This window comes from Amblyraja radiata, chromosome 5, assembly GCF_010909765.2.
Source record: "Amblyraja radiata isolate CabotCenter1 chromosome 5, sAmbRad1.1.pri, whole genome shotgun sequence".
NCBI lineage: Eukaryota > Metazoa > Chordata > Chondrichthyes > Rajiformes > Rajidae > Amblyraja > Amblyraja radiata.
In genome coordinates this window covers 33,814,552-33,840,055 of record NC_045960.1, presented here as the reverse complement: position 1 = coordinate 33,840,055, position 25,504 = coordinate 33,814,552, and the positions used below count along the sequence as shown (strand labels likewise).

Below are 25,504 nucleotides of genomic sequence, written 5' to 3'. Positions count from 1 at the left end.
GATCTGATTATTTCTACTATTTTCTATTTGTTGGCTATTTCTCAATCCATTCCATCATAGTCACGTCAGGTTTGTCATGTGTATAAAATGAGCGCAAATACTGTGAGTTACAGTAAAAAAAAAGGTTGCAGCAACACCACAGGTACATAGACTCAGACAACATAAAAACACAATTTATTTTCACAACAATGAAAAGAAACAGACTGCAAAACAAGCCAGTGTTAAATCACCATTAGAAAACAAGTTCACGGAGGTAATCTGGTGCCAAGGTAGGATTAGGGTTGCGTTGGTCAATTCAAGAACCTGATGATTGTAGGGAGTTATTATCTGCCCCTGAACCTCGTGCTTTGGACTTCAGACTTGCTGTCTGACAGTAGAAACAGTAGTTGGCATGGTGGAGATGGATTATACTTTGAAGGATACTCCCATCTTGAGGCAGCGCACTTGTATAGATGCTTTCGATACTGGGGAGGAGCTGTGCCTGTGATGGTCTGGAGTGTGTCGCCACTCTCTGTAGACTCTTGCATTCCTGTGCATTAGAATTGTTCTACCAGGCCATGATACAACCAATCACGATACTTTCTGCAGTCTATCCCCCAAAGTCGGTTATAGTACATGGAGACTTTCAGAGAAAGTTACGTCACTGGCATGTCTTTTGTGATTGCAGCACAATTTGAAATTTGAGCCATATTACCTACAATATAATATTCTCCAGTTTTGTATAATAATCTCTGTGTGGTACCTTATCTAGACTGTCTGAGCCCAAATTCATGTTAAATTATTAAATTATTCCATTAGTTTTCTAATTTCCTTCTGTATGCCTGGAGGATAATATGAGCAGCATTTTAAGCCTTTAAGGTGTCATGTTGTGTAATGTATTCTGCATCATTCTAATGATTTTGTTTTTAATTATCAAAGTTCCATAGTTAGTTCAAATGTAGTTTATTGCTTTGATCACTGATAAATACAGAAGAGGCCTTGAGACCAATTAAAAATTCTTCATTCAGAATCTTGTTTCCTTTGTGCATCTTGCAGTCTAGTTTTTATTACCATTGCTCTGCCCTTAGTTAATTTATTCACTGAGTTTGGTGTATTCACTTACAGGTATTTGGAATTGTTCCAGTATCTTGATTTAACAGAAATATTCTAACATTTTATATCATTCTTAAAGGCAGTTGCAGCAAAACTAGATCTCCCTGATGACCTAGTCGGATACTTCAGCCTTTTCCTTATTCGAGAAGGATCTGACGGTGGCTGTTCTTGTAAGTTTATTGATTAAATTCCAAGTTTGAATGTCCTTTTGCTCTTAATTGTGGGACATGGAGTGACATAAAAATTAAACACACAAAATTAATACTTGAGTGTATGCTTCTCCCCCACCCCTCCGAATAATACAAAAAAAAATGATCAGAAACTGAGAGCACCAGTTTTATTGTGTAAGTAATTAAGCAAATGGATTTGCTTCATCAATAATTGCAACACTATCTTTCGCCTCCCTCCAGATTCAAATTTCAGTTCCAATTGAAAGTGATAACACGTGGTCTTTTCCTGCCAGCTGTACAAGCTCTGCATGAAATGATTGGGAACTCTTATGTGTACAATCTTATTCTACCTGGCTTTAAGATGAGCAGTGTGAAAAGTTGTTCCATGCTATGTCGTGGACTTTGAATGCAAATAGAAAACAGCAAATATTTAATTAGACTTCCAGAAATGTTCTGTTTTTTTAAAAGGCAACTTCACAGATTTCACAACCAGGCACAGCAGTAGTGTTATTCTATTTGGCAGTGTTTAAAAGTGTTTATAATTATTATTAATACAGTTATTGTATTGAATATAATATGATGGCTGTAAAAAGACCTGTGTCCTTCAGGTGCAAAGGTTTATGGGTTGCATCTGACTGGATGTATTTTCGTATTGCTTCATTATTGGTTAGGCATTCTACTAAAATGTCATCCAGAACTCCAAATTCATTTATGTCATTCTTCCACCCACTGCCCCTTTGTCCTTCCTTAATCTCCATGCTTTCATCTTTCCTTGTTCCCATTTGCCCTATAAATCATTATGGTCTGTAATCTGACGTTGACTAGTAAGAGATATACATAGAAATCGGATGGAAGGATCAAATACATAATGTGAGAAATGAAGAGCTATGAAGGTCAATTGAAATAAATATATTGTTTTAAACTATATAATTTTGGTATTAACTTCAGTTTTATGAATTATTGTGTTACTCAGTTGTACGAAAACTGCAGGAGTTTGAACTGCCCTATATTTCAGTCACGAGCTTGAAGAATGCAGAATACAAAATAGTGCTACGAAAGAGGTAAAGCATGTCTTATTTTAAATTCTGCGGATAATTAAACTGACTTATAAAATTTTTCGGGCATATTAAAGTTTAATAATTTGCTGCCATCTGAGGAAGGAGTTTTGAATTTTAAATGTTGTGTTGTAACTACTTGGGTTAGGCACCATCTGTGGCGAGCAAACCATTTTTTTGGCTGGGCGACCTTCCATCAGAACTGGGAAAAGTTCGAAATTGATTGGAATTCAAAAAATACTTTTTAAGCTGCAGAGTAGACAATAGACAATAGGTGCAGGAGTAGGTCATTCGGCCCTTTGAACCAGCACCGCCATTCAATGTGATCATGGCTAATCATCCCCAATCAGTACCCCGTTCCTGCCTTCTCCCCATATCCCCTGACTCCGCTATTTTTAAGAGCCCTATCTAGCTCTCTCTTGAAAGCATCCAGAGAACCTGCCTCCGCCGCCCTCTGAGGCAGAGAATTCCACAGGCTCACCACTCTCTGTGAGGAAAAAGTGTTTCCTAGTCTTCGTTCTAAATGGCTTACTCCTTATTCTTAAACTTGGCCCCTGGTTCTGGACTCCCCCAACATCGGGAACATGTTTCCTACCTCTAGTGTGTCCAGACCTTTAACAATCTTATATGTTTCCAATGAGACCCCCTCTCATCCAGAGTGTACAATCCCAGCTGCTCCATTCTCTCAGCATATGACAGTCCCACCATCCCGGGAATTAACCTTGTAAACCTACGCTGCACTCCCTCAATAGCAAGAATGTCCTTCCTCAAATTAGGTGACCAAAACTGCACACAATACTCCAGGTGTGGTCTCACTGGGGCTCTGTACAACTGCAGAAGGACCTCTTTGCTCCTATATTCGATTCTTCTTGTTATAAAGGCCAACATGCCATTCGCTTTCTTCACTGCCTGCTGTACCTGCATGCTTACTTTCATAGACTGATGTACAAGGACCCCCAGATCCCGTTGTACTTCCCCTCTTCCCAACGACGCCATTTAGATAGTAATCTGCCTTCCTGTTTTTGCTACCAAAGTGGATAACCTCACATTTATCCGCATTAAACTTCATCTGCCCACTCCCCCAACCTGTCCAAGTCACCCTGCATTCTCATAGCATCATCCTCACAGTTCGCACTGCCACCCAGCTTTGTGTCATCTGCAAATTTGCTAATGTTATTCCCTTCGTCCAAATCATTAATGTATATTGTAAATAGCTGCGGTCCCAGCACCGAGCCTTGCGGTACCCCACTAGTCATTGCTTGCCATGCTGAAAGGGACCCGTTAATCCCTACTCTTTGTTTCCTGTCTGCCAACCACGTCTTTATCCATGTCAGCACTCTGCCCCCAATACCATGTGCCCTAATTTTGCCCACTAATCTCCTATGTGGGACCTTATCAAATGCTTTCTGAAAGTCCAGGTACACTACATCCACTGTCTCTCCCTTGTCCATTATCCTAGTTACATCTACAAAAAATTCCAGAAGATTAGTCAAGCATGATTTTCCCTCCGTAAATCCATGCTGACTCGGACCGATCCTGTTACTGCTATCCAAATGTGCGGCTATCTCACCTTTTATAATTGACTCCAGCATCTTCCCCACCACCGATGTCAGGCTAACTGGTCTATAATTCCCCATTTTCTCTCTCCCGCCTTTCTTAAAAAGTGGGATGACATTAGCTACCCTCCAATCCACAGGAACTGATCCTGAGTCTATAGAACATTGGAAAGTTATCACCAATGCATCCACGATTTCTAGAGCCACTTCCTTAAGTACCCTGGGATGCAGACCATCAGGCCCTGGGGATTTATCAGCCTTCTGTCCCATCAGTCTATCCAATACCATTTCCTGCCTAATGTGGACTTCCTTCAGTTCCTCCGTCACCCCAGATCCTCTAGCAACTACTATATCAGGAAGATTGTTTGTGTTCTCCTTAGTGAAGATAGATCCAAAGTACCTGTTCAACTCATCTGTCATTTCCTTGTCCCCCATAATAAATTCACCTTTTTCGGTCTTCAAGCGTCCAACGTTGGTCTTAACTAATTTTTTCCTCTTCACATACCTAAAGAAGCTTTTACTATCCTGCTTTATATTCTTGGCTAGTAGTGGAAGAGGTTTAGCAAACAATGGATGTCTCTGTGATTACAGCAGAGATCAAAAGCGACTGACCAATATATGTGTGGTGAGGGTGCTGACGATGGTTGGTAAAAGCTTTTCAATTGCATCTAGTCTTTTTAGGGGGAGGGGGGGATATTAACAGGAAATGAATATAAATAGGAAATGAATATAGAGCAAAGAGAAGAAAAAGACCATGCTAGAATTGTTAGATGCAAAACGCTATCGTTTTGGAAATCTGAAATCAAGGATCTCGGTTATAGCGAACGGACCTGATGATGCCACATTGGCTCGCACCACCTCCCCAGCCTGGATTTAACGCCACCGCCAGCACACGAAGTGCACCAGCGAGCCCTTCTTCAACCACCACACGGCTCCGGTTGATGTGGCTGTTGCGGTTCACATTGTAGTCCCTGGGGACTCCGCTTTCTTCGGGCTGCTGGGATATGCTTGTGGAGCTCATCCTAGGGCTCCCTCCCCTCTCACCAATTGCAGGTTCTTTCTGTTGACCATCGAGTTGTCCACTCTGCCTCTTTCAAACCCCCCCCCCCCCCCCCCGCTCCCACATCATCCTCCTCCTCCGGAGTCTCCTACAGACTCCACCTTGGAAGATGTTGGCGACTGCAGAGGAGGATGCGGAGCGGAAAGCAACAGGTGAGGGAGCTCAACGGTGCCACAGGCCCAATTGTAACATGTGACCGATATTGCATGTTGGAAGATGTTTTTGCATGACTAATATTAGTCAATTATTTGGATTTTTGGATGAAATGATAACTGATACTTCTCAAAAGTAATCAATTGATTTAGTTTTGCTTGTGAACCTTTTTCTAAGTATCTTAAAATAAAAATTTATTGTACATTTTTCCCACTTTATAAGACTAAATACTGATTTAGTCTGGGGGGCCATGATGCCATATTAACCTAACTTCATCTGCCCACGCATGATCCATAGATCTCCTGCATGTGCCTATCCAAATGCCTCTTAAATGTTACTATCATATCCACTCAACAGCCAAAAGTCTGTAGCTTCCTTTTGCTCTGGTATTTTATTTCATTCTTCACGTGTTTAATTTTTAATGTTTTTTTAATTGTCTACTGTATATCGTGTTGTTACTTGTGAGCAAAGCACCAAGGCAAATTCCTTGTATGTATACATATTTGGCTAATAATATTTATTCAATTCAATTCAATTTTGTCATGTAAACAGTAAAATTAGTTAAAAGATACACTCTTCTCTAATATGAGTTCTTAATTTAAATAAGTACATTTGTGAGAAGATAGTATACATTCCCTTTCTGATGAGAGAAACAAGAGACATTGAGCAGTAGTTACGAACAGAACAGTATCATACATGAATAGGACCTTTAGCACACCATCTGGGGGGCCATGATACCATATTAACCTAACTCCATCTGCCCACGCATGATCCATAACTCTCCTGCATGTGCCTATCCAAATGCCTCTTAAATGTTATTATCATATCTGCTTTCACCACAGCATATTCCTGGAACAGTTCATTCTTTGTTTTAAAAACATCTTGCTTCACACGTTCCCTCACCTACCTTAAAGCCTTGCTTTGAATATTTGACATTTTCACCTGGGGAAAAGGACTGGCTTTCCACCCTATTCAGGCCTCATAATTGTATATGATTGTACAGTTTAATGACATTCGTAAATCCCAGTTGAGCCATTATAGGAAATGGTTCAGTTATTATTGAATGGGAACACAATAATTTCCTGCAGCTAAAGAGATATATTCATGATGGTTAACCGTACTTCCAAGTTTTTGTTCTCTAATCATTGTTTTGACTTTTTCTTGCTGAAACAAAAAACTGATATTACACAATTGAAAACTAACTGCAACATTTTATTTTTGTGTTTGTTAATTTATTATAGATGAGTATTCATTTATTAGCTGTTGGATTTCTAACAAATACTAACCAATGCTACCAAGAGTTTCAAAGTGTGTAATGGTTACTCATTAGTATTTAGTTGGTAAAGGTAGCATAAGAACAAACTTAACTACTGGACTGAAGAAGGGTCTGAACATGGGTTTCGACCAAAAATGTCACTTATTCCTTTTTTTTCAGAGATGAAGCCTGACACGCTGAGTTACTCCAGCATTTTGTATCTATCATAACTATTGGACAATATTGATGTGAAATGCATGTAATTAACTTTGTTGTACTGATAATACTGCTTTTTTATATAGCTATTGGGATTCTGCATATGACAACGATGTTATGGAAAACAGGATTGGATTGAATCTGTTATATGCCCAGGTAATAGTGGTCTTTGTTACTAAATATATTTGCATCCCAGGGACAGAATATTTGTCATCGATATGTTTGTAAATTCAATATTACAAAATCTCATTCTCCGAAATGCTTTTTTACTTTACACTTTCCAAAATCTCATTCCACTTGAATTTAATGTGTTGATTAATACTGCACTCCGTGCTATTTAATGCCATTATTTGCCCTTTAATTGAAGAAGATAAACTTTTTCGAGCCGTCCCTTTTTGCTCCATTGAGAAATATTAGTTAAAATTTAAAGTAATATAAACCAGAACAAATGAGTACCAAAATACCTCTGGATACTCTGTCCCTATGCAGTAAGACTTGAGAGCCATGTTATACTCCTTTAGAGGAACATTCTAGTTAACTTACAGGATGTGATGAAGCAGAATAGTCAATGTAATGCCGAACATATAACCAATGAATCAAAAATTAAAAGGTGTTAGAAACGTGGTATCTTTCAGCTAGTCTTGCTGAAGCATAATGTTTTCGCATGCCATCAAAGTCGCAAATTTTCTAGTGTGATAGCTTAAGTTAAAATATTGTCCGCTTATCAAAAATAGGACTACTTTTTTGATTAATTAGACAAATTCTTATGTCACAGACAGTGGCTGATATTGAACGGGGTTGGGTCCTTGTCAACAAGGAGCAGCACCGACAGTTAAAATCACTTCAAGAGAAAGGTTCAAAAAAAGAGGTGAGTTGTACTATATGGAATATGGATATGTGGAATGGGCATGAGAAAAAAAGAGCCGACAGAGTACCATTTATTTTTTTTGACAACATCATATTAGTATCGTTATATTTTTAATCTACTTGTAGATTTGTTTAAATGTATGACTATCGAGGTAGATTTCACAATTTTCCATACAAGATTAGCAAAAGAGTATAGAATTAGAAATCGCCTTTTAGTTGGAAATTGGTAAGCAAATAGGAGACTGAAAGGAATGTAAAAAGGACGTTATTTCTTCTTTCAGTCTTAAAAAGTATTTCTTCTTTCAGTCTTAAAAGTGTGTAAATAGGCTAGCTATGAAGATGTAAATTATTGTGTTTCTGTGCAGTTTATCGGCCTGGCACAAACACTGAAGTATTATGGATACATCAAGTTTGATCCGTGTATCACTGATTTTCCAGAGAAAGGTTGCCATGTAATAGTCAGCGCTGGCAACAATGAACTGAATTTTCATGTCAAGTTGCCGAATGAACAAATCAAAGAAGGCAGTTTCAAGGTCACACGCATGAGGTGCTGGCGTGTCACTTCCTCAGTGAGTATGATGGAAAGGTTTTGATAAATCTGAATCATTCTTTGTTGAAATATTGATATAATACAAGATTCTACACTTGATTATTAAAAAAATTAAAAATACAGCTATTTCTTTAAATACTAAAATTTTAATAGCCTGAAATTTGTTTTCAGCATTTAGGACATTTGTAGGTCATTTTAAAACACAATAAACCCTCATTTTAATGTACCATACGGGGGAGACTGCTGTTAGTGCTGATTATTCATTATAAATTAGTATGAAGTTGAAACAACAAACTGCAGATGATGGTTAATACAAAAAAGTGAGACAAAGAAAATAGGTGCAGGGGGAGGCCATTCGGCTCTTCGTGCCAGCACCGCCATTCATTGTGATCATGGCTGATCGTCCCCTATCAATAACCCGTGCCTGCCTTCTCCCCATATCCCTTGACTCCACTAGCCCCTAGAGCTCTATCTAACTCTCTTAAATCCATCCATTTGGCCTCCACTGCCCTCTGTGGCAGGGAATTCCATAAATTCACAACTCTCTGGGTGAAACATTTTTTCTCACCTCAGTCTTAAATGACCTCCCCTTTATTCTAAGACTGTGGCCCCTGGTTCTGGACTTGCCCAACATTGAGAACATTTTTCCTGCATCTAGCTTGTCCAGTACTTTTATAATTTTATATGTTTCTATAAGATCATCCCCTCATCCTTCTAAACTCCAGTGAATACAAGCCTAGTCTTTTCAATCTTTCCTCATATGACAGTCCCGCCATCCCAGGGATCAATCTCGTGAAACTACGCTGCACTGCCTCAATCACAAGGATGTCCTTCCTCAAATTAGGAGACCAAAACTGTACACAATACTCCAGATGTGGTCTCACCAGAGCCCTATACAACTGCAGAAGAACATCTACTCCTGTACTGAAATCCTCTTGATGTGAAGGCCAACATTCCATTAGCTTTCTTCACTGCCTGCTGTACCTGCATGCCAACTTTCAGTGACCAGTGTACCTCCCCCTTACCTAACCTAACCCCATTGAGATAATAATCTGCCCCCTCGTTTTTGCCGCAAAAGTGGATAACCTCACATTTATCTATATTATACTGCATCTGCCACGCATCTGCCTACTCACTCAACCTGTCCAGGTCACCCTGCAACCTCCTAACATCCTCTTCACAGTTCACACTGCCACCCAGTTTTGTGTCATTGTTTGGTTTGGTTATATGTTTGGTCCATGTCCATATCCATGTTTGGTCACGGATCAATAATCCAAACAAAGTGCTGGAGTAACTCAGCGGGTCAAGCAGCATCGCTGGAGAACATGGATCGGTGACGTCGGGACCCTTCCTCGGTCTGATTTTGTCTGCTGAGTTACTCCAATACTTTGTGTCGTTTCACCTAGGCGCTAATGCCACTGGTCTGTATCAGCAAGCCCTTCACCGGTTCACGCGGTGCACCTTGCAAGTCGGGGGTGACGTCGAAAGCCGGGGCTCGAGACAGTGCGAGCCTGGGGTGGGTCAGCAGGTCCATCCACAATATCTGAAACCCGTTAAAATGAGGGTTTACTGTAATAAAATTAATGATTCATTTAAATTTTCATGTCACTTAACCTTTTTGTGTCAGCATTGCCTCAATTATATCTGGTCTTTTTATTAAAAAAGGTGTGAAAGAGTGATATTTTGATGCAATGCTGAGATGTGCAGGACGGGTCGGCAAGCCTGTGGCTAGATACGGGGATTATGCCCAGATGCAGATCTTGGACTCTAATTAAACTATAAACGACGTTACTTGTATTACTTGCAATATATCCTCCATTGTTTTACTGTAGATGATAGTTAATTTTATAGCTTTATGTACATATTACTTCTGCATGCTTTGTTTGCCCTCTGGGCAAAAGCCTAAGAAGGGGGATGTAGATCAAACAGTATTGCTGATTTGATCTGTGTCTGGTTTTGCTGCTGACCTGATCCATAATCCATGTCAGGTTTCCACACTGCCACCTGGTGGAATGCGGGCAGCCATGTTTGGTTATATGTTTGGTCCATGTCCATATCCATTTTTGGTCATGGATCAATAATGACCAGTTATGTCAGCAGCAAAACCAGACACGGATCAAATCAGCAACACTGTTAGATCTACAAGATGGTCATGCATAATTTCTATAGTTGCGACAAATCTAAAATGAAAAGCAAAAAATTGTGTAAATACTCGGAAGATCAGATTGCAACTGCGGAGAGATGCAGTTAATTTTTCAGGTCATGCCGTCAAAGACCCTTCATCAGAACTGGGAAAGAAAATAAATTTGATAAATTGTAGCGAATAGTGGAGGAAGTGGGCACTTATGTTGAGATAAAACTGGGGTGACAATGGGGACGTGTTATTGAATGAATGGGAGCAATACCGTTTTCATGTTTTAGTTGTGTGTTAATGGAATTATTGCTTTGACTTTTTAAAACCGTATACTAATCTTTGGCAGTGAAAATATTAAGTAGCTGTCAAAGATGTGAGTTAGCATTGGCTTAAAACATGGAACAGTCCCTTCGACCCACAGTGTCCTAGGCATTCACTATGCCAGGTTAAACTAATCTCCTCTGCCTGCATGCCTGGTTTTAATTTCCTCTAAAGTAGTGTTCAAGGTTATTTTGGAAAATTTGCTGACGGGTGCAATACATTTAGATATGGATTTGAATTGAGATTTAGAAACCTAGAAACAAGGTGCAGGAGGAGGCCACTTGGCCCTTTGAGCCAGCATCGCCATTCATTGTGGTCATGGCTGGTCATCCACAATCGGTAATCCATGCCTGCCTTCTCCCCATATTCCTTGATTCCGCTATGCCCAAGAGTTCTATCTCTCTTTTAAATTCATCCAGTGAATTGGCCTCTACTGCCTTCTGTGGCAGAGAACTCCACAAATTCACAACTCTCTGGGCGATTCACAACTCTCTGGGTGACTTGTTTTAGACTCCGTGGACTTTTTTATTTGTAACTTATTTTAAATGTTAGCAGGTACCACTGGCAAATGGCACCGCAAGCAGCCCAGGAAAAACTGAGACCAAACTAGAACTGGCTTTCGAATATCTGATGAGCAAAGACCGACTCCAATGGGTGACAATTTCTAGCCCCCAGGTAAAACATATGGTTAATTTTGAGTGACTCATCAGTAAAACTGAGTGAGCTGATTATATTGTGTACACTTAATTGTATCACAGAACTCTGGTGATATAAATGTACATTTTCTAATCTGCATTATTGGGTACCGTGGTTGTGCTATGATGAAATTTTATATTTTTTCAGTAACTAAAAGCATTGTCATTTTGTTTTGTTGGCATCAAAACTAACCACTCGCTCTTGAGCCCTCTTGTCACTCCCATTTATATCTGACTTCTTCCTCGAGCATCCTCTCTGGTATGTTGAGTTTTTTCCTTCTGATTGTGAATGAATTTTAGCACAGCTATTGGGTTCAAGCTACAGGTTTTAAACTTTAAAAAAAACCATATTGGTCATTCCTAACCTTTTCAATCATTGGAAGTCTGGTAAGGATTCAGCCAGAATGATTTGTTAAGGAATCTAAATCAGAAAAGGCAGTGGTATATATTTCTGCAATAGAGATTAGAAATTCTGATGAAAGGAGTTGCCAAAATGTCATCAATACTCAACAATAAACTGAGCCCTTAGTCTTAGAATTTCCCCTAAAAAGCTTCATTAGGAATTTCATGGGCATGGATTTTGCATTGGGTAAGAGTGCTGCTTTTTGATGCTGCATTTTAGCAAATCAAAAATATGTTCCAAGAAATACTCACAAAATTGACGTGCCCTGTTTCATAAACATGGAATTGTGGATATTCACAGGAGGTATTTAGCCCAACTTTTCTTGCATAGATGCATGGATTTTTAACTAATCTGACTTCCCAATTTTTTTTTTTGTTCTGATCTTATATTGTTACCCAGTGTGTATTTAAAAGTCACTTGGCCACACTCTCAAGTAAGTATTCCTTATCTGACTGGAAAGCTTTTATTAAGTGGGTTTGAGTGAATGATATTGTACTGGCACCAGTCATTAACTGGACAAGAATCATTTGCTATTTCCAGCAATCTTCAATTCATCAGTATTCCTCAAAGTTGGGCCAGCTTCCCAGAAGCTTAGCAATTAACCGTTTTGGATTTCCGCTGAGTCAGTTTGTTTGAAAAGACAATTTTTTTTTTCCTACAACATCAGTCACTTTTAAAGGTAAATGAACTTCACACAGGCTTCTACTGTTAATTTGGACCTACCCGTATGTAGAACCAAATTTTCTACATTTCATCTTATGCCAGGAACTGGATGAAATCTTGGCACTTTCAGACATCATAGCTGAGAATAAGAATCAAATATTGTGGCATTAAATTGCCTTTCTTAATGTAGCACCTTAATACTCAAATAATTTTAATCATGGAGTATAGCCTGGAAACTCTTTTTACTCCAGTATGTACGTATACTATTTCCATTTTCCTAGTAGATTTTCATTAGATTTCTATTCAATGGCATTTCAAATATTCATCTGAATATTACCCTTCACTGACCCTTTTAGTCAATGAGTTTAATTTAAACTGCCATCTACCCCCAAAAAATCTCAAATCCATTCGATCTCATACCCCTTGCCTCCAAATATATACCCTCTTGTCATAGATGCCTCTGTCAAGAGAGAAATGGTTCTACTCTTCCTCTCGCTCTTTCAATGTTATGTACCTCACTTGGGTCACCCTCAACCTTCACCATTCCAAAGAAAACAAATACATCATATCCAGTTTCTGCTCATAACTGAAATACTCCAATCCAGATGACATCCCTTGCACTCTCTTCAATGCACAACGTACCTGCTGTGTAGCAATCAGAATTGCGGACCATCCTCTAGTTGTGGCCTAATTAGTGATTTATGCAGTTGCTCCATAATCTACCTTCTGTTGTATTCAATGTCCAGGCTAATGGCGGTAAATACCTGAGATGCCTCTTAAAAATTTAACATTATTACATGTTTAATTTTTTGAAGATTTATTTTCCTTGTAAAATAACATAATAGAGGCTGTGATTTGTTCTGACTGATGTTTGTTTATTAGGCAATAATGATGAGTATCTCTTTACAAGCAATGGTGGATGAGCTCATGGTAAAGAAATCAGGTGGCAATATAAAGAAGGTAAATTCAACATTTTTTTTGAATTGTGAGGCCAAAAACCTGTAAGCTTTTGATCTGTACTTTTGAAATATTTTGATACAAGCAGTGATGAATGTGCATTTGTTGGATCCCAGCAGGCATGTTTAACCATAATTCAGTTAAGATGGTTGGTTATTGCAAGAGGAAACAAATTGAATCAATTTCTCTGAAGTAATACTTTAAAAAATATATCCTGGCTTTTAGAATTTTGATTCATACAATGCGTGCGTAGATAGTAAAACTGAAATTTATTACCCATTCCTTTGTGCCCGTGGGAAATTGGTGAGTGACATGCAACATTCCAGTATTTGTAAGAAATAGGCTTATTGGTTCAAATTTTTGCTTTGATAATGCAAAAAAATGTGATGTTTTTCAGGATGTTGTGTGGCATAGAGGGAATCATATTTCCATGCAGTTGGTGGAGCAATGAGGTTGTGTCGCATGCGGCCATGTATCTGCTGTTCCTTCCTACTCATACAGCATGGAAAATTGTCTCTCTCAATTCAAAGTCCACATCAACTGTCAAACATCTGTTTGCATTAAACTCATTTTATTCTCCCCACACTTGCATCAGCTTCCTCCAGATTTTACACTGGGACAATTTACAAGTCAATTAATCAACCAACTCGCACAATTTGGGGATGTGGGAGTAAACTAAAGTACCTGGACAAACCCTACAGTCATGGGGGGAATATACAAATGCACACAGTTGGTATTGAAGGTCAGGATTGAATCTATGAGATAGCAGTTCTTCTATATGCACCACTGGGCTGCATCATTAAACAGCCTTTGTTTATTAGGGAAGTGCTGTGGCAACGCATTCTGTAGTTGGGCGTAATAGAGTTTTTTTGATGCCAGTACTTTATCTTAATTGAGGTAGAGCTTGATTTGAGCAAGTGCTATGTTTTCCATCAGAATGAACAAGTTTTTCTGTGTGTGAATCTTCATCTAACATTTTATACCTGATCTGCAGATGCTGAAGAAGAGAATAAATGGTGCGCTGCATCGATCAGACAGCCAGCAAGCTGTGAAGTCCCCTCCACTACTGGTTAGAATATTTACTTTGCAGTTTTATTTTCAAGTTTGAATTGAATGAGTAGTCAATGAAGTGGTTGTTGGATTCACTGGAAAATTTACAGCTGCCTATTCTATTCTGGTATATTCAACCAATGTAAAGCATTAATGTGCACTGCAAAAATCTGATGACAAAAATCAGACTCTTGCCCCATGTTGCATGTGGTGTTCCTTCCTGAATCTGATCAAACATTGTAATTTTGAACTTGATTGTTTTTTCTCTCGATTCCTCTGCTTTTCAAAAAAAAAAGCAAGTCTTTTTTTTTACCTCTCTGCCATCCCTAACAGAAAGTACTGGTAAAATGCAATATAGTTCTTGGTACATGGATAGGAAAGGTTTAGAGGGATATGGGCCAACATGGCAAATGGCACTAGCTTAATTGGGGTGTCTTGGTTGACACAGAGGAGTTGTCCCAAGGACCTATTTCCGTGCTATGACTCTGAATTTGAAAATTCTATGCCAAATGTTCTCATCCATCCCCAAGAGGAGGGGTGTGTGTGTGTGCGCACAATCATTTGTTTACATTTATCTGATTGTTACACCATGAGGAGCACAGAAACAAATTGGTTAAAATGTAGTACTCTATATAAACTCCATATTGGTTTTGGATCCAGTATCCATCTTAGCTAGAAAGTGTGCACATGACCAATCTTGGAACAAATCATTTGTTCATGTAATCTGTGATCTGGTTTGAAATGGTTAAGTCCATTGAGGTTTTGGCCTTAGAAAGGATTTGGGATTCAAAAACATGGAGGTTTTGTTGTAACTGTACAAGGTACTGCAATATTCTTTGCAGTTTTGATCCCCTTACCCAGGAAAGGATTGGTGGCCGTCCAAAGGAGAATCGCTAGGCTAATTCCTGGGATGACAGGGTTGTACAAACAAACAAGGAGAGACAAATTGGGTCTGTATTCCTTGGACTGTAAAATAATGTGTGCAGATTTAATTCAAACATAAGGGGGCCTACCAGGGTACATGTTGAGATGTTTCTTCTTGTGCGAGAATCACAGACAAGGGGACCTGGTTACAAGATGAGTGTCAGCCTTTCAAACTGATGTGCATGGAAATTTCTTCTATGTAGGTAGTAAACCTTAGGAATTATGTTACTCAAAGGGTGGTGGAGGCGAGATCATTAATTTTTTACCGTGGAAATAGTTAATTATTTGAAAGATTGACGACTATGGAGATCAGGCACAAAGGAGTAGTTGAGGCTTGAACTTGGTGGGTGGCCTACTCCTGCTATTTTCTTAGTCATACAGTGTGGAAACAGGCCCTTCGGCCCAACATGCCCACACTGACCAAAACATCCCATCTACACTAGTTCCACTTGCCTGCGTTTGGCCTAAATCCCTCTAAACCGGTCCTATCCCTAAAATGTTTCTATCGATTCTTAAACTTTGAGATAGTCCCTGCCTCAACTACCACCTCCGGCAGCTCGTTGCATACACCCATCACCCTTTGTGTGAAAAAGGTACCCCTCAGAGGGGAGAGGGGAGGGCAGCAAATTGTTTTCCAGGATGTTGTGTCTCCTCCCTGGTTCCAGGGTCCAGAATGTTATGGCGAAGGGCAAAGTTGGCAAGTTTTGAGAACTCTGCTTGCAAGAGATGTTGATGTGTTGTTCAGGGTAATGGAGGAGGCATATTTCAAGTGACACCCAACTTGGTGGTATAGTGGACAGTGAGGAAGGATATCCAAGTTTACAGAAGGATCCAGCACGGTTTGAAAGGGCCCAGGAATGGCAAATAGAATTTAACTCTGATGAGTATGAGGCATTGCACTGTCGTATGTCAAACCTGGGCAGGACCTACACAGTAAAAGGTAGAGCCCTGGAGGATGTTCCAGAACAGAGATCTGGGAGTACAGATGTGCAGTTCCCAAAAGGTAGCGAGTCATGTGGACAGAAGGTGGTGAAGGTGTTTGACACACTTGCCTTCATTGGAAGTGTATTGAATACAAAAGTTGAAACTATTATGATACAACTGTACAAGTCATTGGTGACACCACACTTCGAGTAATGTCCAGCCATACGATTGATGTTATTCAGTTGGAAAGGATGCAGAAGCGATTCATCAGAATGTTACCTGGGCTTGCGGGCTTGAGTTATAGGGAAAATTTGGATAGGTTGGGTCTTTTTTTCTGTGGAACGTAGGAGGCTGAGAAGCAACCTTATTTGGGTGTACAAGATCACAAGAGGCATGGATAAAGTGAACGCCCATTCTTTCTCCCAGGTAGACGATTCTAAAGCTAGAGGGCATAGGTTTAAGGTTGAGAGGAGAGATTTAAGAGGGACCTTAGGGCAACTTTAGAAGAATAGTTCAATAATCCATATCTGGAATGAGCAGCCAAAGGAAGCTGTAAACACAGATATAATTACGACAACACATTTGGACATATATAGAGATTAGAAGGATTTAGATGGCTATGGGCCAAATTCAGACAATGGTAAACTAGCGTGCTAACATAATGTCAAACATTATCTGCATATAGACCTGACCTTGTAAGAATGTATTAAGGATCACTGATGGATCAACTTTTTCAGAATCCTATCTGTTGGTAATCCCTTGGAATGTAATTGTGGCCTCCATATTACTGTTCTGTTTAAACAATTAAAATGTGTTAAAATAGTGGAGGAACAATTTCAAATTGCTTCGTACCATGTGTTTCTTAGGATTCACCTGAATCAAACAAAGATCCTATTGTCAAACTCTCGGTAAGCATAATTATTCATTCTGTTTTAAAATGTTTTAATTTTATCTATGTAGAAGCATTTGAGCACTTTCATTTCACCTCGTCTGAACTGAACAAATTTCTGTTAACATGTAGCGTAATGTAAAAGATGTTAAGTCTGAAGAAGGGACTCGACCCGAAACATCACCCATTCCTTCTCTCCAGAGATGCTGCCTGTCCCGCTGAGTTGCTCCAGTAATCTTAAGTAATCCTCTGTTTGCTGTCTGGAAATGGAATGCTAGATATTATTAACCAGCGGTTTATGTCCCAGATGGTGCAATTGCAATAGATAATGATAATGCCATCATTCACTGATTACTCCATGTGTAATATAAACTACTGGATTTCTATGCTTGTGCATAATTTGACATGCAATCCCATAGTTTCTGGCAGTGATTTAACCCATCCACCCAGAGAGTTGTGAATTTGTGGAATTCTCTGTCACAGAAGGCAGTGGAGGCCAATTCACTGGATGAATTTAAAAGAGAGTTAGCTAGAGATCTTGGGGTTAGTGGAATCAGGGGGTATGGGAAGGCAGGCATAAGTTACTGATTGTGCATGATCAGTCATGATCACATTGAATGGCAGTGTTGGCTCGAAGGGCCGAATGGCTTCCTCCTGCACCTATGTTTGCATGCTGTGCAATGTTCAGCTCTTTATTGGGTTATTTATATTAGCTACTCTTGCTGAAATATGTAGCATGTATAAAGAAGAGAGGAGTGATGGATGGATGATGCCAGGTGGGGGAGGGGTGGTTGGAACTCGGAGGCTGCTCTGGGATGGGAGGAAGCAAAGAAATGTAGGGGAGGTGGAACTGGGGGAGGGAAGGTAAACGTGGAAACAAGCTGAATGAGCGGTGACCAAAGCCACAGATGCTGAAATCTGATTTAAAAGCAAGGTGCGAATGGAAGTCATTTCATATGAGAGATAGGCAGATGGAACCATAGAGATTAGTGAGTCTAGTAGGTGGTGTTTGGCTACAAGGTGGAGTACTGGAATAATTATATGAAGGAATAGAAGATGCTGGGATTGTTCTTTCATATAAAAAAGGCAATGGGCAATCTTCACAGAAGGATTCAACAATGATGGATTTGAAAGAGCAAGAAGGAAGTGATTTGCTCTTGTCTGATGAGCAAAGATCATCAATAAAAGTAATTTAGAAAAGTTTCAAGATTATAAATGAATACGTTTCATAAACTAAATGGAAATTCCATGGAGGCTTCCAAAAGGTCATTTTGGGTGGTAAATAGAAGATTAATATGCAAGGTTATGGGGGGGGGGGGGGGGGAAGGCTGAGATGCATGACTAAATTGGACCGACCTTGTCAATGGCCAGGAAAGGTAGATGGAACGCATAGCTAACTTATGAATTATGAATTAAGATTTGCTGATTTTGTTTTTTGTTCGAATTTTGATTATTATTTTAAAAACCTATCTTGGATTAGAACCTGCTGCTGTGAAAATTTGGACTCCAAATTGATGAGGATGCATTTCAATTCACTTATGTCTAGCTCAAAGATAAGAGAATGCCATGAAAATTCATTACACGCCTAATTATATGTGCAGTTTAGCACAATTTCTGTCATATGTCTGAAAAGAAATACTTTTAATAGTATTGCGTTTTAACTGGTTCTTATCAATTAAAAAAAATTGTGTTTTATGCATTTTTTCCCCTTCCTCATCTCGACCTCTTGCAGAGTAAACTTTCTTCTGTGAGCATCCGAGGGATCAGCACTTCTAATTCCTCTGGTGACATCAGTGCTAATAACCTCCACGGTAACTATGCCTTTGAGGGAATCGGTGATGACGATTTGTGAAGTCTGTCAAGAGAACAAATCTACTCGGCTGGGGGAGAAACCAAAATCTTGCACTTGCATCTGATCAGTTTGCACTGAATCGAATCGGAAAGATTGAACCCCGACTGCTATTATGAAGATGCCATCGTTGGTTGTGATGCAACCAAGAATCAATGTTAGTCATGATTTTTATAATCATGATTAACACCAAATTATCGTTTCCTAGAGTATTTTGCACAATGATTCAAATTTGTTGAAAATCTATAAGATCCTCGTTTACACAAATATCAGTTGAATTTAACAGTATTTTTTAAAATATCTGAAATCAGTAGTAGCAGTGTGTTCAAAATGGAGCTAACTTCTAATGTTAAATTTAAGGATGAATGACAAAATTAATGTGTTTACAGAGCAGAGTTTTGTAAAATATCCCGTAACCAACCCATAGCATCCACTCATCGTGGATACAAAGCATTTTTTAGATAGCTGTCCACCACATTGATTATTTAGGTGTGAAAGCTCAAGTATCCAGTTGCAGAGAAAACCTCATTGGTCATTGTATGGCAAAATTACTACACCTAGTTCTCAATTGCCTTATTTCAGTGCAAGTTTAATATTGTTTTGCTATTTCTTTATTGTATTGCCGTTATCTAATGTTAATGTTTTATGGCTCGTATTATCACCTTTCCATCTATATAAATATATTAAGTGTTTCAGCAGAATACTATATCTATAAACCTATAATTTAGTAACCTGGGGCTATTGTTGCAAGTTAAATCTGATTAATTTCACTTAATTTTGTTCCAGCACTCTACTTTGATTGCAGAACATTGGAGGTTGTTTCTAAAAAAACTTGTTCATTCATGGGGCAGACCAGTATTGAAAGTAAATCATTAGCAAGGGTTATTTTATTCCTCCCAAGTGTTTTTCCTATTATCGTGCCCTAATCATGTTTGTACAATATACACAAGGTACATGGAAAACCAAACTAATTTGATCACAATTTTAGCAGAATTGTAACAGCTGAAAGGTACTGACCAAATATTCACCACAGCCTTGCCACAAGCAAAACTTGTAATTCTGTTGAAAGATTGCTTTGCACTTTTGCCAGTGAAAGTCCTAAAGAAGGTTTAATTAACTTGCCTAAATATTAACAATTTTTTATAAATCAAAGGTGCAAAGTGTTTATTGGCTTTTTGTTTTCTGGTATTCTGGTCAAAATTATTTGTTTTTGAAATACGTCTGGATTAGACATCATCATAGACTGCGGCTGATTATTTTAAAAAATACCCCAAAAAACAAAAAATACTAAACACCATGTGATGTTGTAATATGGTCACTTTCTCGGCATTATCCTTTTTAATACTCAAATATAAGAATTGTTTATGGAGAGCTTGAGTTTATGCCATCTTTTGAGTTAGTTTTAGCTGGGTGAAATCTCAGAAATATGTCAGGATATTTCTGTGGCAATAATATTGTACAACAGAGTAAGTGGTCTCTTACAGTAAAAAAAAACTGCAGACACAAGGAACTACACATGCTAATTTACCGAAAAAGACAGTGCTGGAGAAACTTGGAGGGGATGGCTGGATGACCTTTTGGGTCAGGACCCTTCAGATTAATTGTAGTAGCGGGGAGGAATTAATTTCCATGTTTCTGTCTCTCATCCTTGGAGATTCTGGTAAAAGAGAAGCATCTTCCGTGAGGCCCTTCCACTGAAGTTGCAACAAGCAAGTAGAAAAATGCTGTTTCAAATTTCTGTCCCCACCATTATCCCATAATACTTTAATCATCCACATTTGATATCGGCAATGGATCGATGTACTTTCCAATAGTTATTAAAATTACTTAATTTAGATTTCCTTGGGTTGTATTCAATCTCCATTGCTGCAAATCAGGAGAGTAACAAGTTTTACCAAAAAAATTGAGATCCCTTGTTGTTTAAGTTGGTTCACAAATGCAATAGATTCTTAAAATAATTTTGAACCTTAACAGTTGGCCATGAAGCTACCTGCTTCCACTTTTGATAACAGCGTATTGTTGTAGTTATGTTAGTCATTCCTTTACAATTGTAAATATTACTGATTTAGTATTTGAAACATTCAGTAGTAGAAGTTCAATGCCTTGTATATCCTGTTTTTATTTCAATTAAAACATCTGCAAATGCTTAATGTAGCATTTATACATGGGAGTCAGCAATTTTAATGCTGTATTTAAAATTGCGATCCTTTGGGACTAAATTTTGAGTGATAAATGGTAGCCTAATTGTATAATTAATTAACTTTGGAGATGCAAGAAAGCATTCCAATTTGGGTATGTAGAACCTGAAACATGTATAGAGAGTATAGTTGTGATTGTTATTGGTATGTATGGAGGGCTTAAGCAATCAAACTTGTGCTAGGCCCATAATTGTAGTCTTTGTATTTATGCATATAATGTTGAAAGACATATAATTAACTTTCTTAAAGGAGACCTTTTAATGAGGTGAATCTCCATTAGTTATTTAAACAAGATATTTACAATTATCTAACATGATTAGACATGCATTCATATACTTCTAATATTCCCTGCACCAAAGTGCATGGTTATTCTGAGGTACTTAAGGAATGTCCTTTATTCTGTATATTGAAACATCTGTTTTCATTGCCATCTATAATATATAAACTAACTATTTTTGTACTACAGAACGTACAATTCTTTATTTTCAATTTCCATAAACCCAAAACAGTTTGGGCAAAATGCATTTATGTACAATGAAATATGTCTGCATTATAAACATGAATAATTATCACATTATAGCACCTTAAGTCAGTTTGTTTGAAAAATTTGATCTGTATTATTTAGCTTTGTCTACATGTATCCACTGTCATTTGAGTGTCTCCTTTTTAAATGTTGCAAGAATTTTTTTAAATTAATTATACAATGGTTGAACTTAAATACCAGCATGTACACCACTGCTCATTAAGATTGGTTTGATGTCAGTGTGAATCCACACTTGTTAGAAATTTACTGAAGACAAGGTGCATCTGAGGGTCCTGCATTTTTTTCAGAAATTTACTTTTATTGTTTTAAAATCTTTGTTCATAAAGTAGTTGGAAAATTGTTACAATAACCATTTAATCTTGTCACTTTATAAAAATATGAGATCATGCATAACATTAAATATTTCAGGAATGGAATAAATTTGGAATTACATTGACAAATGTTTACTATTTTGCAGCCTGTGCCTCCCCCTTGTAACTGAAGAGTCTTCATTACTGTGTTAAACTCTTTCACTACCAAATAAATCGCCCTACTTTTTTTAAGGGTTCAAAATCATACCGCACACTTTAAAAGTCTCCCCTCTCTCATCAGGGTCATCTTGTATTAACATGTTGGCATAAGATGTTTTGAAGTCTTCTTTCAAAAACTTTTGGATACAAAGTGCAAGCCAAATGTTGCAGTTTTGAAGCACTTTACAAGTGACCTTTTTACAGTTTAAACTGACCATAATGCTTAAATTGTAAGGCACTTGTTTAAAATGCTTGCACGTATTGGATAGCCAGTGCTAGGGTGCATAATGTTTAAATGAGTCGGTTGAAAATTATACTGTGAATTTGTCAATCATATCATGAGCTTAGTCCAAGAATCTGTCATTGTGTCGCTTTTGCTGTTGAACATAAAATTCTTTCCAATATCCTCTATTCTACTTTTTGATAGAAACAATGTCCAGTCTTAAATAAATGATAGAGTTGAAATATTTTGATTTCATCAAAGCAGATAGGAAAAAGTAAGAAACCATTTCCAAAGACCATTACTTTATTCACCCAGCCTGCAGCTATAATCTTAGCTGTGATAGAAGTTGTACCTGCGATCGAGATATCTTTTGAAGAATTTCGATTCTTAATTTGAATTAAAGACTGATACACCTTGTTGACAATAGATCAATTGAAATATTGTACATTTGATAACTGGAATCATATCGATTAGTGTTTGAATCTTTCAGTGTTTGCATGGCCTATATATGAATTTCTCGTCACTTTTCATGATGTTAAGATTTGAAGTTTCCTATTTTTGCCATTTGTTACTCATCTGATGCCATTATAAGATTTAATACTTGGATCATGTCACACTAAATGGTATTGTTCTGCCAAGTTTAACCTTGCTGTCAGACTGACCTTATGACTTAAGTTGCTTATTTTCTTCTCAGTACCCTGTAAATGCACCTTAATGCAACACTAATTGCCGAGTGTGTACTATAGCTTGTTTTCCTGTATGTATCTATACCAGCAGAAATCTGATGAGCAGATTTAATTTTTATATTAAATATTAAAAAGCTTGAAATGTATAATATGCAAATAAAACTATTTTCATAATGTGATTTTATTTGAGTATTTGCTTTTCATCAGTATAATAGGCCACTCATTGAAAATAACTAAAACACGATTCAAATTAACCATTCCCCTTGCATCATGTAATGAAAGATATTTTTTGGATATAGCTTTTTCCCCACAGGAAACCTGTTGTAAATGCAGGGGAATTGTAGCAAGCTCACATAGGAGCCAAACATGGGATATGGACAAGGGAGCTACCAGTTTAGGCGAACCAGGCTATCAATGAAGAGCTCCCAGTATGATTGGAACTTACATATTCATTTGGTATTTGAATTTGGCATTCATCCAAAGACATATTTTGAATGTTGTGTGTTCCTTCATAAAAGCAAAATGTGTGAAAGATTGGTACTTGGAATGCAAATCTATTTTGCCTGAGATTCTTCCCGAGGTATGGTCTACCTGAAATTAATTTTCAAATTATATATGATAATTTCGGTTCATATTTTCAACATTTTTTCTTCTCATCTGAACGACTTAATTGTGCAGTTAGGTTGATGCAGTTTGCTTAAGTACGGAATTTATAGCTGGGTATACCATGTCATGTAAACCTACAAAATTATTATGTTTATTGGTTTAAATATAATACTTCAGTAAAATGAGAATACAGAATTGATTGTGTTTCTTGCATTCAGAATCATATTTGGTTTCTTGGTCTTTGGAGTGTAATCCCAGATTGATTGTGGCAAGTTTTTGAGACCATCTGCTGAAAGTTGCAATATAGGAAAAACTGCTTTAGACCCGAGGATCGAATCAAGTGTTGCCATGGTTCTACCAGTAGCATTCTTGCCTCTTGACTCAGGTGGCCATTGGTACAAGCCTCACATTTAGATTTGAGCATTTGGATTTGACTAGTAGGCTGACATTTCAGTGTACTACTGAAAGAAAATTGTATTTTGAGGTAGATACTTAACAGAGATTTTGGCAATACACTTTGTCTTTAGAATATGTAAAATGACAACTGCTTACTTTCAGTATGTGCTTACGGATGAATTTAAAATTTATCTCCCTAATTTTAGAACAGTTAATTTCATTGAGCCCTCCTTTCCCAAAATGTTAATTTTGAATTCAAGGAGGGGTTTTAATAATGTTCACATGATATGGCTCATGGACCAACAAATACAATCATTTTCCTGTGTGTGATATGACTCCAGCCATTGGAATATTTTCCCCTTGATGTGCATTGAATTCAGTTCCACCAAGGCATTTGGATTCTACACTTGGTTGAACACTGCTTTAATGTAAAGAATAGTCCGTCTCATGTCAAATTCAGCTCTGGTCCACATAAGACCTGGAACCAAGTGATTAAGGCAAAACTCAAACCTGACATCAATGGACTAGCAATTGACAGATAAGATCCATTTGATAGCATTTTCTGATTTTCATTCTGCTAATAATGGAGATTGAGGTTTCAGGAGGCACAGTGATGCAATGGTAGAAGAGCTGCTGCTTGAACCTGTGTTCGAGCATGACCATGAGTGCTGCCTATGAAGAGTATGTATGTTCTCCCTGTGACTGAAGAAGGGTCTTGACGTGAAACTGCCCATTCTTTCCAGAGATGCTGCCAGTCCCACTGTTACTTCAGCATTTTGTGTCTATCTTTGCAGTTCCTTCCTACACACTCCCTGTGACTGATTTCCTCCCACATTCTAAAGACATGCAAACTTGGCTGCTATAAAATGCGCCTAGTATATACGATGGCATAGTATAGAACTAGTCTATGGGTGATCGATGGTCGGCGTGGGCTGAAGAGCCTGTTTCCACGCTGTATCCCTAAACAAAATATGCTGGATTGGATTTTCTTGCCTTTTGTGTGGACTAGAGCTGGATGTTGGTATGTCCAGAGCTCTCAGCCATTTCTGAATATCACAAGGAATTAATCAATTAACTGAAAACTCTTCCTGAAGCAGGTGATGTTGCTCGTGGTGGAATCTCAATGCAGCTGGTAGATAGTGGAGTGAACGTCTCAGAGTTTTTGGCATGGAATACCTCGGCTTGAGAGCAGGTGCAGCAGAGTTGGAGAAACTGAGATGTCATCAGGTGGTGATTACAAGAGACGGGCTTAGAAGAGATATCTATGTTACTAAAAGTCTGGTCTTGACCACTTCCTGTTCTGTATATTGATTTTAGAAAAAACGCTGCTACTTACGGCTGTGATTTTTGGCCATCTTACTCAGTCCCCCTCCGCTGTGCAGGACAAGAGGATTTTTCCCATCTATGAAAAATAAGAGTTATTAGTGTTTAAAAAATGTTGAGATTCTTTCTCTTGAAGGCCACGCCCACTTGTTGAGTGCCTGTCAGTCTCTGCAAGATGGGGGAGTGAGAGGGTCATGTCTCTCAGTCTCAGCTGTGAATAACACTGAACACATGTC

The 25,504-nt window shown here is 38.3% G+C and overlaps 1 protein-coding gene across 3 annotated transcripts in view; it reads left to right on the top strand.

Moving 5' to 3' along the window:
* The window catches only part of snx17 (sorting nexin 17), a 41,696-nt gene extending 18,574 nt beyond the window's left edge, over positions 1-23,122 (top strand). The window contains exons 6-15 of one of the 3 annotated variants that reach the window (XM_033020989.1): positions 1,172-1,262; positions 2,236-2,323; positions 6,644-6,713; positions 7,333-7,425; positions 7,790-7,993; positions 10,982-11,104; positions 13,073-13,150; positions 14,142-14,216; positions 16,912-16,953; positions 18,667-23,122. In XM_033020989.1, the coding sequence (XP_032876880.1) occupies positions 1,172-1,262; positions 2,236-2,323; positions 6,644-6,713; positions 7,333-7,425; positions 7,790-7,993; positions 10,982-11,104; positions 13,073-13,150; positions 14,142-14,216; positions 16,912-16,953; positions 18,667-18,786 (984 nt within the window). In that variant the 3' untranslated portion in view covers positions 18,787-23,122. The remainder of the gene's footprint in view (positions 1-1,171; positions 1,263-2,235; positions 2,324-6,643; positions 6,714-7,332; positions 7,426-7,789; positions 7,994-10,981; positions 11,105-13,072; positions 13,151-14,141; positions 14,217-16,911; positions 16,954-18,666) is intronic. The other 2 variants (XM_033020990.1, XM_033020991.1) reach the window with 2 other exon arrangements.
* Positions 23,123-25,504: the final 2,382 nt, after the last annotated feature.